Source organism: Oncorhynchus kisutch, linkage group LG19 (genome assembly GCF_002021735.2).
Source record: "Oncorhynchus kisutch isolate 150728-3 linkage group LG19, Okis_V2, whole genome shotgun sequence".
In the NCBI taxonomy this organism is placed as follows: domain Eukaryota; kingdom Metazoa; phylum Chordata; class Actinopteri; order Salmoniformes; family Salmonidae; genus Oncorhynchus; species Oncorhynchus kisutch.
This window is the reverse complement of record NC_034192.2, coordinates 33375794-33394121: the sequence shown is the minus strand read 5'-3', so window position 1 is coordinate 33394121 and position 18328 is coordinate 33375794. Positions and strand designations below refer to the sequence as shown.

At 40.3% G+C, this 18328-nt stretch overlaps 2 protein-coding genes across 2 annotated transcripts; both read right to left on the bottom strand.

The window, feature by feature from the left end:
• Positions 1-4519: 4519 nt before the first annotated feature.
• tmem35 (transmembrane protein 35) lies at positions 4520-8400 on the bottom strand. Its single transcript, XM_020452606.2, has 2 exons — positions 8137-8400; positions 4520-5997 (listed from the first exon to the last, which is right to left on the bottom strand). The coding sequence occupies exons 1-2, from the start codon at positions 8254-8256 to the stop codon at positions 5635-5637; spliced, it is 483 nt and encodes a 160-aa protein (XP_020308195.1). The 5' UTR covers positions 8257-8400; the 3' UTR covers positions 4520-5634.
• Positions 8401-8529: 129 nt separating this feature from the next.
• arl13a (ADP-ribosylation factor-like 13A) lies at positions 8530-17725 on the bottom strand. The gene is made up of 10 exons (XM_020452850.2): positions 17539-17725; positions 13514-13636; positions 13322-13392; positions 12955-13204; positions 12567-12672; positions 12120-12328; positions 10355-10460; positions 9909-10176; positions 9641-9751; positions 8530-9546 (listed from the first exon to the last, which is right to left on the bottom strand). Exons 1-10 carry the CDS (start codon positions 17556-17558, stop codon positions 9491-9493), a joined length of 1320 nt encoding a protein of 439 aa, XP_020308439.1. The 5' UTR covers positions 17559-17725; the 3' UTR covers positions 8530-9490.
• Positions 17726-18328: the final 603 nt, after the last annotated feature.

Here is an 18328-nt window from a genome sequence, read left to right as displayed (position 1 = left end):
TTTGAACAAGGTACACCTGTTAATTGAAATGCATTCCAGGTGACTACCTAATTAAGCTGGTTGAGAGAATGCCAAGAGTGTGCAAAGTGTCACGCCTTGGTCTTAGTGTTTTGTGTTTTCGTTATATATTTGGTCAGGCCAGGGTGTGACAGGGGTTTATGTTATTGTATTTCGTATTGGGGTTTGTTGTATTTGGGATCGCGGCTGATTAGGGGTGTTGTATAGGCTTGGCTGCCTGAGGCGTTCTCAATCATCAGTCAGGTGATTCTCATTGCCTCTGATTGGGAACCGTATTTAGGTAGCCTGAGTTTCGCTTTGTCTTTCGTGGGTGATTGTTCCTGTCTCTGTGTAGTTTCACCAGATAGGCTGTAATTAGGTTTCATGTTCCGTTTGTTGTTTTCGTATTTATTTATTTATTTATTTCATGTATCACTTTTTCTTCATTAAAGAACATGAGTAACCACCACGCTGCATTTCGGTCCGACTCTCTTTCAACAAACGAAGAACGCCGTTACACAAAGCTGTGTTGTGGAACATTCTAATCAAGAGAGAGAGACTTTGTAATTTCTTCAAACAATCATCTTTATTTAATATCGATTAATTATTGCAATAATGAAGCTGGTCGATCCTACAGTCTGAAGTGTGATGACGAGAGCTCAACAAGCAGAACTGAGCCACAGTATTTTATAGTTAAGACACATCCACATGACAAACAACAGATGTCTGGAATAGGTCTGTCACGTTCTGACCTTTATTTCCTTTGTTTTGTATTTATTTAGTATGGTCAGGGCGTGAGTTGGGTGGGCAGTCTATGTTTGTTTTTCTAGGTTTTGGGTATTTCTATGTTTCGGCCTAGTATGGTTCTCAATCAGAGGCAGGTGTCATTAGTTGTCTCTGATTGAGAATCATACTTAGGTAGCCTGGGTTTCACTGTGTGTTGGTGGGTGATTGTTCCTATCTCTGTGTTTGCACTAGATAGGACTGTTTAGGTTTTCGCACATTTGTTGTTTTGTTAGTTATTTCATGTCTAGTTCCTTTATTAAAGAACATGAATAACCACCATGCTGCATTTTGGTCCGCTTCTCCTTCACCACAGGAAAACCCTTACAAGGTCGAACAGGTTAGGATTTATATGTGAGAAAGGAGTATCCCCCAGCCAGATAACATTTACTGTGAAGACTGTTCCAATTGTATAGAAACCAGGGTTTGGCCCCTAAGATAAGGTTCCTCCCATCAGCCGTCCATACCAGAGACATCTCCTCCCTGGTATCTCACCGTATACAAATACCAACTCATTCTATGGAATGCAGGCTGTAGGTTTTCTCACTAAGCCATCATAAATCAATTGCCAGCGCCAAGCCCCAGAGGTTCAACTCAGTTCCACAGACATAGATGAGAGAGTGCTCATCAAATCTTATTTGATGCATAAACAGTATTAAAACATCATCTTGTAATTTTTTCTACCATAGCTGTCATCAAGGCAACGGGTGGCTACTTTGAAGAATCTGAAATATAAAATATGTTTTGATTTGTTTAAAACTTTTTTGGTTACTACTTGATTCCATATGTGTTATTTCATAATTTTGATGTCTTCACTATTATTCTGCAATGAAGAAATAGTAAAAATAAAGAAAACCCCTGGAATGAGTAGGTGTGTCCAAACATTTGACTGGTACTGTATGTAAATAAGGTATCTGTTTTAATTTTTTTATATATTTGCAGAAATGTCTAAAAAACAGTTTTTGCTTCCTCATTATGGGGCATTATTTGTAGATTGATGAGGACATAAAAAAAAAAAAAAAAATTAGAATAAGGCTGTAACTTATTATTTTTTTGAAAAAGTCAAGGGGTCTGAATACTTTCCGAATGCACTGTATACATAGAAATGTCAATAGAATAAAAAGTCAAACAAAATGAAATGCAGCTACTTTGCTGTTATTCTAGCTCCACGGTTTGACGTGACTGTGTTAACCGTAGTTGGCTAGCTAGCAAGCAAGGGATAAGAGCATTGCCAGCCAGCATTGCAACGGAACATTTAAAACGAACGACTGGGACATAGAACAAAGACGTAATTTTAGTATAAGCAGAACCCAGAGATGTTCAAACAGACGGCCAGACTCTGGTCTCAAGTGTACGCTGGCGCAACCCTCCTCCAGTCCAGAGTACACCCGCAAAATAGACAAACTCTGTGGCATAGGCTTCGACAAAGTCATTGGGCCCCACGTGACTAGCTCTAATGCTGTCTCAGCAGTAGATACCTTCATCACATTTTATTATGGTTCACCAATGGATCTGTTTTGTGTTTGAATACTGTAGCATAGTTATGACTGTTATAAACTTCCTTCTCTACTGTTTGTCCCGTCTCCACAGAATGCAGTAATAGTGGCGTTGTCGTCGAAATCCTGGGACGTGGAGACTGCGACAGAGCAACTGCTCAGTAACTGAGTCTCAACAGCCCCCTGGTCCCAAACCACCCATCACACCACCTCACCCGGCCCCCATCTGACTCCTCTATACACACCCTCTCCCTTCAGTCTCCCTCCATCTGAAGCCCTCCTCTGTTCCTCTGACCCCTCACCTCCAAACCTGTTGGATACCCCCTCTCAACCTCCTGGCACTTCTCCCCTTAGTCATAATCACCATCGTCTCTGCTCTGTACCATGCTCCAGCTTTCCTGCCATCTTCACATTGGCACTATACCCTTCCATTTCACATACCTCAATCAAATGACTTGAACCAAGTGCCCTTCCCCTCTGCACATGCTGGACCCCATTCACACGCTGGCTTTGTCCAAACACTCTTCACTGGCATCCTATTTAACTATACAATCCTTTTACATCAGCTATGACCTTGAAGAAAGTAAGGAAGCAGTGTTAGATTGTTTGAACAGAGCCATTTTCTTCAATCCACTCTTTTGGCACTTGCTAGGAAACATTACTGATGTTTCTTTGCAGTAGCCACATCCATATCATGCCCATCAAGTCACCTGTCTTTTCAGTTTTACCTTCCGAAACTCCCCTCCCCAGCCCATCCCATCAGCAGGTAGCCCCACCCCCTCATGATTCATAATCATCACTCTTTCCTCCCCCTTTTTATTTGTTTCTGGCCTCCTACAGGAAGACATTTGGATTCCCATTTTTTGAAAGAAAGAAAGAAAACAAAAAGCAGAAAACGCACACCTCATCGTTCACCGATAACGCTCCTCAAGCAAATTGGGATTGGAAGATTATTATTTTTTTGAAAGAATGAATCTGTAAATAAAGCTATTAAAGTCTGTGTTAATTAATCCAAAACGTGTATTTTGTACTATGTGCTTTTAAGAAATGCATAATATTGTATAATTATCTATGATTTTGTGTGTTTGCATTTGCGTGTGCGATTAGTAGTCTTCCCTGTGTGTGTGTGTGTGTGTGTGTGTGTGTGTGTGTGTGTGTGTGTGTGTGTGTGTGTGTGTGTGTGTGTGTGTGTGTGTGTGTGTGTGTGTGTGTGTGTGTGTGCGTGTGCGTGTCTATGTGTGTGTAAAAATCTGGGGTGAGAGGCTACTTTTATGATGCTGGGGAAACAAAGTCTAGTGGGAATTATATACTTGGGGAAAGCAGAACGCGCATATTCATTACAATAGAATTGTGGGCGTATGCAGTTAACCATGCTGCATACATATGCATATTTATTTAAGAAATCACTCCTTTCAATGGTGCCTTGTTCCTAAGAGCAAAGCAAGAAACAGATCCTGACTCAAGTTGTGTGACACGGAGCACCTGCTCCCTCTGGTCAGAAGAAACACAAACAAATATCACGAGTCCACTACAGGTTACCTTCACTGATTCAATGGCACCCAACTCCTTTCCCAACCGCCCTTAAACCACAAATGGATCCACATAAAAGGCAAGGATCTTTCTCCAAAAATGCCACTCCTACTGGGCCAAACTTATCTTTATCTTAACCATGTCCATCAATGCAAGGCTCGGGCTCTGAGCTCCTCACAACACCTTCCACCCCTTCCATTTCACCTCCAGAACTTGAACTGGCGTCCGGCTCACATGTTTGAACTTGACACCAATCTTCCTCAACATACCCTCTCCCTTGTTATTGCGAGCTTCAACAGATTCAAATCCCTTAGTCTTTTCAACCTCCTCTCTCTTTCCCTAAAACTCACCTCACTTAGCCAATTACCCAACTCTTGAAAATATTAATATTTTCTAAGCCAAAATCTCTTTTTAGCCCCCTCGAGAGACACGCTAAGCCCTATACTTCCTCGACTTCAAACTCGACCCATCTACCAGTTCGCTTTCCTTCCTACATGCATAAACTGATGTGAAGGTAATGATTTATATACATAATTGTGTGTAGTAGGCTCATTCACTTCAAGGATCCAAGTTCAGGTACTCTAAATTTGCAATGAACTGAATGCAAATCCAAGCGTTCATTCTTCTTTTTACATACTTTATGTTTGGAATGTTTTGCAAATAACTGCTGACTTGAACTGAATTAAAACGATACACAATGAACACACAGCTTGGAGATCCACCTGTACATTTTTTATTGAGCTCATCTTGTTTTACAGAAGTATTGTGAATGTTAAAGACCAACTGAACAACTGCTCATCTGACTAAAAACCTCCCTTTATCTACTCAGCATTACTGAAGGTAGCACCACTTATATATGAATCAAATACATTTACATTACAAGAAGAACCCAGTGGTAATGGTAATACTCATATGAATACTTATCTAATATAGTAATTCAACCGAATACTGTTAAAAAAAATCCAAGCGCAAAATAGACTCACAGATAAACATAAGCCTTTGTTGTCACTGGATGTAAAGAGAGACAGTCCTTTATTAAGAGACAAATATCAAGTCCTTTATTGGACATGTCAATTGACACAGCATTTGACAAAGTAGCTGGACTACTGACTGTGTTCCAGAGACATAGAGACAGCACTAGGCTAGCAACCATAGACATATTATGTATGTACATAATTGCTAGCAAAATGCCTTCCTATAGGTCTCTCCTCCATATGAGTTCTTGAACAAAAGTGTTGGGTGCAACAAAGTGATTCATCAATTTGTGATGAGCGAAAGACTTGTCATTTGACCGTTCAATTTTTCTTTGGGGAAAAGGGGTACATTTTCATGCATAGGAATACTTACAAGAAAATCGAATGAACAGGTAAAAGCTTTAACGAAAGTAATCTGAATTCACTGAAATGATTCTTATTTTACTAATACCAATGGAAATATGTGATACTGTGTATTATATTTAAATAAATGTGAGTCAATATTCACCAACAATATATCTTGAACAGTGGTGATAGGATATGAGTTTGTTTTAAACCATTTAATATGAACTATGCTTAATTGTTGTAAAATAACAATTGAATTCAAGGGATATCATTAGCTTTCTAGCTAAAATGTAAAAAATAGAAAAGTACCAATCTTCAATAGCGGAAAACATGAGCTGTCTCAAAGCCAACAAAGTCACTCAAATTAGTATTTGTGTCAAAAAGAAACATAAAAATATCACTTGTTAATAGCGACTGTGTTTCTTTTGAATCAGAATTGCTACAATCCAAAGAAATACACAAGGTTCCATTTTGCTGTTGCTCTGCCCAGACTAGACGATTGGGCTGGATTAGGACTGCTTGACTTTGTTCTTTTCCTGGACATTGATGTGTTGTTCCCTGCTCTCCTCCCTCTCAGGCCGGTCCTCACTCTGGCGGGCAATGAGCAGTCGGCAGGTGAGCAGAATGCCAAAGACCAGAGCATGAGCGTATCGTTTCAGGGGGTCTCCTACTAGCTGGTGGAAGAAAAGGACCGCCAGCATGACCAGCAAGAGCAGGAAGTTAGCCACATCCTTGGGTCTCCCTGGCACCAACGTCAGAACCACACCACAGCCCACCTCTAGTGAGCCCACGATCTTACGGAGCAGCACCGAACTGATACCCATCTTCTTTAGACCTGGCAAGGCCTTTGCGTAGCTTTTGTAAGCCCTTTTCTAAAGAAAAAAACGTGAGAGAGGACATTTCAGCATTCATTTTCATAGATATCAAAGAGAGAACTTGCTCATTAGTGGTATACTATAGGCTACAGTATATACTTTCTCCGATTTGTAGAACCTGTAAGGAAGTTCCAGTTCTATATCAAAAGTTGGAGTGAGACAATACATTTAATGTCTTAATAGAAATTACGCATTGCCTCTTATCCACTCGTCGTCCTCTTATGCCATAGTTTGTACATCTCAATTGTCAGTAGAAACTACGTTTGTATAAGCAAGTCAGCCATATGTTTTTTTAAAAGCCAGTAAATGAGGCTGAATTAACTGTTTCCCTGCCAGACAAGGCTCCGCTGATAGCCAGGTGTAGCAGTGGTAAGGATTCACTCCATGTTCCTGAAAAGAAAGCTCTACTGTTGGGAGAGCTTTATGTAGTCCTAACAGTTTGTGGGCACCGTTTGTCACCGTTATAGTGCAATTCATGTTTTGATAAGTGTTGGGTAGTGGCTTTGCTGGCATGCATCTAAACATTGTTTTGTTGTTGTTGAGGTTGCCCCACCAAGATGTACATGCTAAAATCGCCACTGACACTAACAGATGTTTTTCTGTTGTTTTTCACAAAATAGTCTAACTATAGGGTTTAAGAGTTGTACTTGTAAGTTGCCTATGCAAGCACCACCAAAACCACTGTCCTTGATATCGGCCTATTACATAAAATGTTCAATCGTTGGGGCCTCCCGAGTGGTGCAGCGGTCTAAGGCACTGCATCGCAGTGCTAGAGGTTTCACTACAGATCCGATCACGGGCTGTTTCGCAGCCGGCCATGACCGGGAGATCCATGAGGCGGCACACAATTGACCCAGCTTCGTCCGGGTTAGGGGAGGGTTTGGCTGGCCAGTATGTCCTTGTCCCATCGCGCTCTAGCGACTCCTGTGGCGGGCCGGGTACATGCATGCTGACAAGGTTGCCAGATCGGATGCACATTGGTGCGGCTGGCTTCCTGGTTACGCGAGCAGTGTGTCAAGAAGCCGTGCGGGTTGTCGGCGTCAGGTTTTGGAGGATCTCGACCTCTGCCTCTACCTATTCCGTACTGGGACAAGACTGTAACTACCAATTGGATATCACTAAATTGGGGAAAAAATTTGGTAAAAAGTACAAAAATAAATAATAATACTCAATGACCAAAATATAGGCTAATGAAGGGGCCTATTCACCATATAATAAGAATTCATTAGAACATATGTGAATGAAGAGAAAAGCACAGATTAGCATTAACATCATTGGTAGGGAGAGACTCAACATCAGCCCCACACCGGCAGGTGCACCCCTAGCTGATTAAACTCAACTCCACGATTTGCAATGGAGTTGAGTAGGGGCTAGTGTCGGCGGACTGGAGCTCCGACATCACATAAAGTGACGTTTTTAACAAAAACGACTGATTTCAGCACCCAAAGAATAGCTCGAAATTACACAGAACAATGTCGTGATGTCGGAGCTCCAGTCCGCCCACAGTAGTCGCCGCTCAACTCCATCATTAAAGAGTTTAATCGACTGGTCGGCTAGTGAATCGCAGAATTTGACTATAGAATTTGTTCGAATGCGCTGCCTAGGCTAAAATGTACCTTCAAATACCATTAAGTCATATTTGGCTAATAATAACAAATAATTCGCCATAAAACACGACTGAACAAACGTGTAGGCTACTGTTAGCCTATATCCTAGTCTTATCTTATTTCAAACAAACGCCTTTTTACCTGTAGCCAATTCATTCGATTTCAATGTGGGCTTATCTGAAATGCCTAATGGTAATATTTATCTGAAATGCCTAATGGTAATATTTAGTTTTTTGTCATAATAGTCATGTATTTCTATCGTCAGACTTCAATAAATAATTTTGCCTATTATATGCTATATAATAATGCAGCAGGTACCATCATCTCTTTGCTTGCTTAAATTCATTCCCAAGAATGAAACAAAACATACATTCAAATCATATGTATCAGTTAGATATATGCTATTTTATTTCATGATCCAAATGTGGGTCAGCAGCGCACAGCACATTAGAGCCTGAGAGCGTCCATAGCCAGAACAATGGCTTACGCTTCCAGCTGCAGATGCGGTTTGTTGCTAAAGGTTACTTACCATCTCACTGTACGCATCTTTGCTTAATCTTGGTGTGAGCTTTATAGTGCCCATGAAGACGAAAAAAAGACCAAGAGCAAAAGAGAGGGCCACAATTGTTATCGTCCTCGGTGAAGCCATCTTCAGTGTTGTGTGTCCCGATCCCCCCACCAACCTGTGTGTCTCGGCGCGGCCGCTATTTAGTGGAGGCCTATTCACTGAAACAACTGGCTGTAATGTATTCTCTCCTGTGAAGATGCTGAGGGGGGTGGGCTTCTCGAAGAGCGAAAAAATGGCGAAAGTGAATTTGTACACAGGGTTCAAGGTCCAAATGCCCAATTATGGAGCCCATACCAAGATATAATCAGTTTATATGTAATATAATTACAACAATTACGAATGGATATTATTTGTACATAGTCCAACAATAATTTAATTCTTTTATCAGTTTCTTTTCCAGCATGCATAAGTAAATAATAGCTAATACCGAATGAAATAGGAAACATGGTTACATATAGCTGACTATTAGTTTGGCGCTTGACCTATTGTTTGGACTGTTTTGAATCTGGGTCAAACAACAGAGCATTATCATCTTCAAGGTGAACAAACACGAGCACACTTCAAGGCATATGGTACATTGTAAAAGGAAGCACGTGATTGTTTATTGTATATTTCAGTTTTGTATTTGTTCTTTCTTCAAAATTGACCTGGTGGTGTTCTCTTAAAATTCTATTTTCCTTTCACTGACCATTTTGTGTTGTTGAAAAACAGGGTCTGTGAGACATTTGTCAAACAGTCATATAAAAAGAAAACGAACATTACAAAAGCATGTCACTTTTTCCATCAAAATTACAATATACACAGATAAACTCTATTCATATTTATGAGGATATTTTGGCCAGTACATTCATCATGTTTGTAAACAACTGTTTACTTATACTGCAGATAATTAAGTAACCACTAATAAATAAATATTTCATATAACATATTTTGGTAAGATAAAATAAACACACATTTCTCAGGGGGTGCATTGTGGATTTGCAGTTCCTGCACAGTAGCAGCGAAGAAAAACATCCATCAAGTATTTTGAAATTGTCCTTCAAAAGCCGTTGAATACTCCAGTTGTAATCCATAAGTTAGAAATGTGAGGTAATTGAATGGAAAAGGAGGTTGTGGAGGATTTGCAGGCAGGGCATGTCTCCCTCTGTCAATCAGTCAGTCAGGTCGCTGTCTGGGTGGTTTGCAGGGAAGAGGCTGGGGGTGAGTCACTAAGGTGTCTCAGCGTGTTTATAAATCACTGGAGTGCTGCCCTTGCCAGGATAGCAGACTGCGTTGTCACACACTGGACCTAGGACTCTCTCTCAGCCCTCTCCTCTCACTGGCCCTGATTCTGTCGCTCTTTCAGAGCCAAAATGGCTTTTCGGTAAAGATCTATCAAGAAACAGGGAAATCACATATCTCAGACAGTCTCATTTTTTTGCGTTGCATTTCAGTGTGAGTTAAAAAGGAGAGACTGGGGGCTCACCAAAGGTCGCGGAGAGGTCAACTGGCTGGGAGTATGCTCCTGGCATCTTCTCAGAGTTTATCCTGTTCTTTTTCACTTTCACCACTTTCTTCTTCTTCTTCTTCTTGTCCCCTTTATCAACAGATGAGAAAATGTGAACGTTATCAACTCAGATGCACATTTCAATATTAAAAAGTGCTAACAACATGTTGTAACCTGTTAATACATCATAAACATGCTCCGATACATTGGAGGCAGATTGAAAGTGTTGTTTGAGGAGCACAGCTACCTTTATTCGAGTTGTCATTGTCTTCGTTGTCAACTGATTCTGGGAGCTCTTGGGTCTCTTCCTTCACTTTGGCTTTACGTTTCAGCTTCCTTCGTTTCGGAGGTATTAGGGGACTGTTGGCCTTCTCTTTCTGCACACTGTGTTCTGGGTCTGCCTCTGTGCTACCTTCCTCCTCCCCCGCATTCTCTCCTTCGCTTTTCTCTTCTGTGTCCTTAATCTTCACCTGTTGTTTCTTCTTTTTATTAAGCCTCTTTTTCAGAGTGCTCTCCTACAATAAACAAGGCTTTTCAGTTCACGTATTCCAACAGTGAAAATGAATGTGCACCTCCAGATGTACTAAAACAAGTAGATTGTTTCACTACAAATAATCAGTTGGAATCTTATCAAGATCAAATGGATCTACAACTAAAGATTATCAGTTGATTTGTACATTTCAATGTCTTTACCCTTTTCAAGATGTTTCGAATGGGTTGTAGCGAGGGGGTCTTGGGTCTTAGGTCCCTTTCATGAGGGCTTTGTACTTTACGAAGGTCATTTTTGCTGGCACGGATTCTACACATAGACATTTCACATAAGAAAGGGTCCATACCATGATGCTTTTGGCTAACATGGGCCATGTCTTTGCAGTAGTTCATGGATACATTCGGTGAATGCAATATTAACACATTGGCCAAGACAGATGATATCCTGTCTAACTGAAGGCACATCCCACTCATGGGCACACCATGTCATTTCAACGTGGAAATGTAGATACCAATTGGTTGAGAAGTTGATCAATGAGATTTCAACCTTTATTCACCGACTCCAATAGACAGACAGAAGGTTGTTGAATTCCCAATGTGTTATCACTATGCTTTCAACCATCTAAAAGGATGGTATTTATACAACAACGTAACGGGTTATCACTGTGCATTACCTAATAGCAGAAACAAATGGATTGCAGTTGAGATTACATTAAAAGTACATAGTGCAAGTGATCAATGCTGTTCAAGATTCTGCTCAGATTATTACAGCAATTGTGAAGATCTCCACAGACCTGCGAGCTTTGCATGCTATCTTGAACTTGCACGCTTTCTATGATTACGTACTGTAAGAAGACATTTACAGTTCCAGTAACCTCAAAATTTGTCCATGGAAGTGTTACTAATTTTAAGGTTGAATAAATACGGTTACATTAGTTTGTAAGATAGCCTTTACTTGAAGCTATTTTCTCTTACTACAAAAAGATAATTGAATTGTGTTTGGTTGACATTGTAACCAAGTGTCAACATTTAAAGGATATGCTTGGATAATTTCATTTGAGCCACTGGCTTAATCCTATTATTTAACTTGTATTTTTGGTTTATTTGGAGATGTGAATCCAACATATAATTAGTTTACTTGTCTGGAAATCTACCAATCCTCCATCGTTAACACAATGGAAAGGTCAAATGCTTTATCTAAATGTTGAAAGCGCGTGGGCGACGGAGAGAAACAAAATGGTGCAGTTTGAGGCCATGTGGCAGAGAGTGATAGGGCCACTGGAGATGGGGGTGTGCGCAGGTGGGTCTGGGCAGGGGGGATGTTGTGGATGTTTGTGTAAGTCTGTATGTTGTCATTTGTATGTATATGTTTTTTATTGTAAAACAAAAAAAACTAAAAATCTTTGAGCTATTGTTTAATAAAATATTTAAACAATGGCTGTTGATGACTTTGCAAATGCTATATAGGCTTAAATAGTATAATTGATGATATTTTACCTAATAAGTATGGTTTCATTTAATTTGCCCTGTTAAACCTACCCTTTGGAATGACTTCAATAGCAACAGTGAATATATTTAGTTATTAAGGGATCTCTCAATAATCATTCTCACGATAGCACATTGGTAGTAGTCAGTGACAAAAATCAAAGCTGGGCTTAGTTAAAATCCTGGATGGGAAACCAAATGAATAGCTTTAGATCAACTCTCCAGTAGGTGGTGCTGTTATATTTTTTAAATAGTGTATATGACGTTGAAGTTCTGAAATAGTTTCAAAGGTACAAATTCAACATATTTTATACAGGGTGTGTCTATCTTGAAAATTGTATTGTAACCTTAAATTTCACACTCAAAGCAACAGTTTCCATTGATTACTTTTTAAAATCCATGTCACAATACGTTGACAAATTACATTGAAACAACGTTGATTCAACCAGTTTGTGCCAATTGGGATTGTTATGGTCGCTCTTACCTTTCCTCTTTGGGCTTGCGGCTCCTCTCTATCTTCCCACGCCTGTCCCTCTCATCTGGTGCTAGAGGTCTCCTGTCCCTGATGTCCCTGATTATGCGAGAACAGAGTTCTAGGTAATCCAGATTGACAGCACGCAGAAGCCAGCGAAGACCCCGCAGCGTCTTTCTGTCTGTCCACCTCCGCAGGTCTATTAAGGCTGAGCAAGGCTCCTAGAGCGAAAAGGCACAACATAATCAAATCTATTTGGCCTACATGGATTTCTGTCTGTCTATGTATCTATCTGTCTCTTGAACATAATAAACATAATCTGTCTGTCTGTTTGCCTGGCTGTCAGTTTGTCTGGCTGTCTGTCTGTCTGGATCTTATGTCTGGCTCTTCTGTCTGGCTGTCTGTCTAGCTCTTCTGTCTGGCTGTGTGGAGAGTAGTGTGTGTGAGAACTAGACTCACAATGTGGCACAGAGAACGGCTCTGGTTCACCAGTCTCTCCAGAGACAGGAGCTCAATTATCTCACTTCCCAGCAGGGCATTCATCTTGTCTTGCTTGTTGGCCAGCCTAAAACACAACACAGTTTATTCAGTGGATTCAAAAAAGGAAAAATAACTACACTGAAAGCACTAATCAGTTTCGTTACTGTGCTTCCTTGCCCACTGTACCATGGCAACACTAAGGTTTTAATGTAGGTAGTATAGATTCTGTCACTTTGTCATGTACATCTCATAGAATATTGTATAACATACTTATAAATATAACAAATATAGCTTTACTTTTTATTTTGAGGTTGATCAAGTATTCTATTCACATGAACTCAAACTTGATATAAGAATTAGTCCTTACACCAGTAGTGGTTTTCCCGCCACTCTAGGTTGCTTCAGCAGGTCCGTCAGAAGTTCCTTGACCTCTTTAATCCTCTGCCGGTCACTGGAGTCCACCACAAAGATGAACCCATGGACCTCCCCATAGAGATCCCTCCAGGACCCCCGCAACTCCGGGGCCCCACTGATGTCCAGCAGGGTGACCAGGAAGTTCTCCACTCTCAGCTCCGTGCGGACACACCCATGTGTTGGACCCACGTCCACCGGGGGCACTGCAGACAGCAAGAATAGTTACAAGAGGACCTCAGTCAGCCATACGCAGATTTCTGTGTAATGTCTACTGTAATGTTACTGTTAATTGTTTTGTATTGAAGTCACTGTTACATTACCTCTTAACATCCCCCTGACAGTAGATGTTTTTCCTGCTTTATCAAGACCGACCACAAGTACATTGACTTTCCTGTGTGAAAATACGAGACATGGGGCTGGAGTTAGCATATGGAGCAATTTAAGTCAGAGTATTTGCAATCACAAGTGACTGAGGGACTGTGTTAATCCATTTGAGAGAAAGTAATTCTTACCTGATGGGTTGCTGGAACTTGGAGACCCAGCTGCAGCAGTTGGTTATCAGGTTGAACATGTTCAGTTGTGGTGAAACAGAACAAGGTGAGCACAGCGGCAACCATCTTCTCCTCAGTCCCCACCTGAAAGAAGAGCTCATTTTGACACAGGGTCGACGTGCAAACTATAGACTTACAGAATGACCGGTGCTAAGTCAGCTGAGGTAACAAAGGCTACTGTCAGGTGATCAGGGTCAGGGCCAATAAACCCCTGAGGACTTCAGAGCCATTTAGATCTTTATGTAAAAGTTGATCATTTCTTTACTGTTTGAAATCTCTTTGACAAAGGTTAGCATTATCTGTGTGACTATATAAACTTCACTATTAGAAAAAAATACTCTTTGTAGAACGTAAAATGGTTCTTCAGCTGTCCCCAAAGGGGAACCCTTTGAAGAACTCTTTTTGGTTCCAGGTAGAACCATTTTGGGCTCCATTAGGACCCTTTCCACAGAGGGTTCTACATGGAACCCAAAAGGGTTCTACATAGAACCAAAAAGGATTCTCCCTGGAAACAAAAAAAGGTTATTCTATGGGGACACGCAAAGAACCCTTTGAACCCTTTTTTCTAAGAGCACGAGTTATAGTACCTGGCTAAACTAGGTAACTTTGTTTGTACCCACAGTGCATTCCTATCCCTTTCGGGATACACTATTCATTGGGTCTGTGCATTACCTGCTTACTGTATATCCTTTTTGCTATCCCCATAAACTAGTCCATCGGTTTCCACCATGGGGTTTGTTTTATTGTTTTACAATGCACAGCATAAATGTATATAGACTCAACTACATGTTACGGAACTATGTGGCTAAACTGGCTGGCACAGACTGATTACATGAAGACACGGTAGCCTACCGGTTGTCTGACAAATATTTGTACCTGTGTGTAGTCTGCCACAGACTGGTTCTACACAAACAGCAGGTGTGTGAGTGTGTCCATCTGAGGTGTGCTAAATAAATCCAGCAGGCCTCAGCTCTCTGCCCTCTGCATCTGCTCAATCTCCTTAAGCTGCCTAAGCCCAGACTAGTCAGGTAGAGCATAAACTAGCAACAAGACTTCAAATGACAGCATGGTTATCCAACTGGCGAGACGCGGGCAGATTTAGTACAAAAATAAAATACACACACACACACACACACACAGTTGAAGTCAGACGTTTACATACACCTTAACCAAATACATTTAAACTCAGTTTTTCACAATTCCTGACATTTAAAAAAAAAAATCCCTGTCTTTGGTCAGTTAGGATCACCACTTTATTTTAAGAATGTGAAATGTCAGAATAATAGTAGAGAGCAATATTTATTTCAACTTTTCTTTCTTTCTTCACATTCCCAGTGGTCAGAAGTTTACATACACTCAATTAGTATTTGGTAGCATTACCTTTAAATTGTTTAACGTGGGTCAAACATTTTGGGTAGCCTTCCACAAGCTTCCAACAATAAGTTGGGTGAATTTTGGCCCATTCCTCCTGACAGAGCTGGTGTAACTGAGTCAGGTTTGTAGGCCTCCTTGCTCACACACTTTCAGTTCTGCCCACAAATTGTCTATAGGATTGAGGTCAGGGCTTTGTGATGTCCACTCCAATACCTTGACTTTGTGGTCCTTAAGCCATTTTGCCACAACTTTGGAAGTATGCTTGGGGTCATTGTCCATTTGGAAGACCCATTTGTGACCGAGTTTTAACTTCCTGACTGATGTCTTGAGATGTTGCTTCAATATGTCCACATAATTTTCTTTCCTCATGGTGCCATCTATTTTGTGAAGTGCACCAGTCCCTCCTGCAGCAAAGCACCCCCACAACATGATGCTGCCACCCCGTGCTTCACGGTTGGGATGGTGTTCGTCGGCTTGCAAGCCTCCCCCTTTTTCCTCCAAACATAACAATGGTCATTATGGCCAAACAGTTCTATTTTTGTTTCATCAGAACAGAGGACATTTCTCCAAAAAGTACGATCTTTGTCCCCATGTGCAGTTGCAAACCGTAGTCTGGCTTTTTTATGGTGGTTTTGGAGCAGTGGCTTCATCTTTGCTGAGCGGCATTTCAGGTTATGTCGATATAGGACTAGTTTTACTGTGGATATAGATACTTTTGTACCTGTTTCCTCCAATATGTTCACAAGGTACTTTGCTGTTGTTCTGGGATTAATTTGCACTTTTCACACCAAAGTACGTTCATCTCTAGGAGACAGAAAGCATCTCCTTCCTGAGCGGTATGATGGCTGCGCGGTCCCATGGTGTTTATACTTGCGTACTATTGTTTGTACAGATGAACGTGGTACCTTCAGGCGCTTGGAAATTGCTCCCAAGGATGACTTGTGGAGGTCTACAATTTTTTTCTCTGAGGTCTTGGCTGATTTCTTTTGATTTTCCCATGATGTCAAGCAAAGAGGCACTGAGTTTGAAGGTAGGCCTATATCCACAGGTACACCTCCAATTGACTCAAATTATGTCAATTAGCCTATTAGACGCTTCTAAAGCCATGACATAATTTTCTGGAATTTTCCAAGCTGTTTAAAGGCACAGTCAACTTTGTGTATGTAAACTCCTGACCCACTGGAATTGTGATACAGTGAATTATAAGTGAAATAATCTGTCTGTAAACAATTGTTGGAAAAATTACTTGTGTCATGCACACAGTAGATGTCCTAACAGACTTGCCAAAATATTTGTTTGTAACAAGAAATTTGTGGAGTGGTTGAAAAACGAGTTTTAATGACTCTAACCTAAGTGTATGTAAACTTCCGACTTCAACTGTATATACAATCTAATTTTGAAAATATGTTCCCAAGTATTCCCACGCATAATAGAGATGTGATTGTACACAAATGTAAGCATGGTTTGAAATTATTATGTTTTAGTGAAGTATTATATCTGTGGTCAATTTGTAGTATACAAATTATGTGTAATTGTGGATGTTCATAAATTCAGTGCACTCTGGCGTTCGTAGATTCAGAGCGCTGTCAGATTGTCCGTTCTTAAATTCAGAGCGTTTCACTCTCGAGGCGTTCAGAGCCACAGTAGGGTTGATCCAAGCGTTGTCACAACTGCAGTCAAGCACCCAAGCTAACTGGCTAAATTTGGCTAGCTACTTCCAGTCACAAATGAGAGAACAACTCACTCTGTCATTTTACTCGCCCTATCAGAGCTGGTAAAGCTGATTTTATGAAATCTAGATAGAGTGTTGTGGTGACTGTAACTGTGCTGCTGGCAACAATTGAATAAAACACATTTGTTTTACGTTTTACTGACACCGGTCATATTCAACAGGTGTTGCACATTCGGAAATACATCAGTTATTCATCAGTTATTCTGTACTCTGGCTCATTCAGACAGAGTCCTCTGAAATAGGAGTAGATAGCCAGAGTGAATTTATTTTTCCCGGCCCCTCGACCACCCGCGCAAGAAAAAAATCGGCCCAAAGTTGATCCCTGACCTACAGAATATATTTTCAATATTCATATTTCTTATTGATACGGTTTCGGGTGTCAGGTGAATTATTTATCAAATAAATATGTTTGTCTCTATACAAATTCCAATGTAGCAATAAAAGGCTATTTAAGTTCAGACATTTAGACCATAAAAGTGCAAATTAAGCACGTTGTCAGATTAAAGTAAAAAGAAAAAACTGATTTCAATAAAACACGTCACTGACTGCAATGATGAATATTGATATGGTTGAATCTAAAGACAACAGAGTGTGCTTTATTAGTTAACAGTGATAACCATGTATACAACCTCTTATTGTAAACAATGTGCAAAAGCCTAAATGCATTGCCCATCATATAAATTATGCAAAACTGTATTAGTCCATGACAAAATATCCAATCCACACACAGCATTGTTCACTCAAAAACTCGTTCATATTACTTGTTTAATCCCGCAAGTAGAACACTTTCACCACTGTTCTCAGGGGTAAATCTATGAAAATAGAAGCCAGGTGAAATGATAGATAGAATATAAATAAAATAACATCTCAGCATACTTACAGTAGGATGTCAGTGTCCATACGTTTGTTTGAGTGTGTTTCTCTTGTGGCATCTTGTATGTACCAGATAACTAATCAGGGCTCAATAATTCCACTAATCCTGTGGTCACCTCATGTAGGTGGTGCAACCTGGGAAACACAGTGGTAACCTGTCTACCAATCATTCGGGTGTTTGTTAGATCGGCCTTCAACCGGATAGGTTGCTCAACTGTAAAGGTCCAATGCGGCCGTTTTTATCTGAATATCAAATCATTTCTGGGTAACAATTAAGCACCTTACTCTGATTGTTTTCAATTAAAAGAGTTAAAAATGAACAAAAATAGATTCTTAGTAACGATACATTTCTCAAGCTAGAATTTTGCTAAAACTTTCTGGATTTATTCTGAGTGGGTAGGGGAAATCTGAGAACTAGCTGTAATTGGCAGAGAGGTTTGGAAAGCTCTTTCTTATTGGTTTATTAACACATTTACACCAATGGTGATCTCACCTGGCAGGCCAAAACTCCATCCCAGCAAAATATGCTGGAAATTCAGGCTGTCTTTTCAAACAGCTCTTATGCTAAAAGGGTATTATGATAATTTTCACAATTTCACAATATTATTCCAACCACATAGTGTGGAAATATTTATAAAATGAATCACGTTTTTGACTGCATTGTGATTTAGCTTGGCCAGATCAAGACACCTGCTCATGGCCAATTTTAACAAAGATGTCTCATGATGTGATTATTATTTTAATTTTTTTACATCTAGTGCCCCTCCTTTAACAATGGAAGAGAGAAATCCTGATTA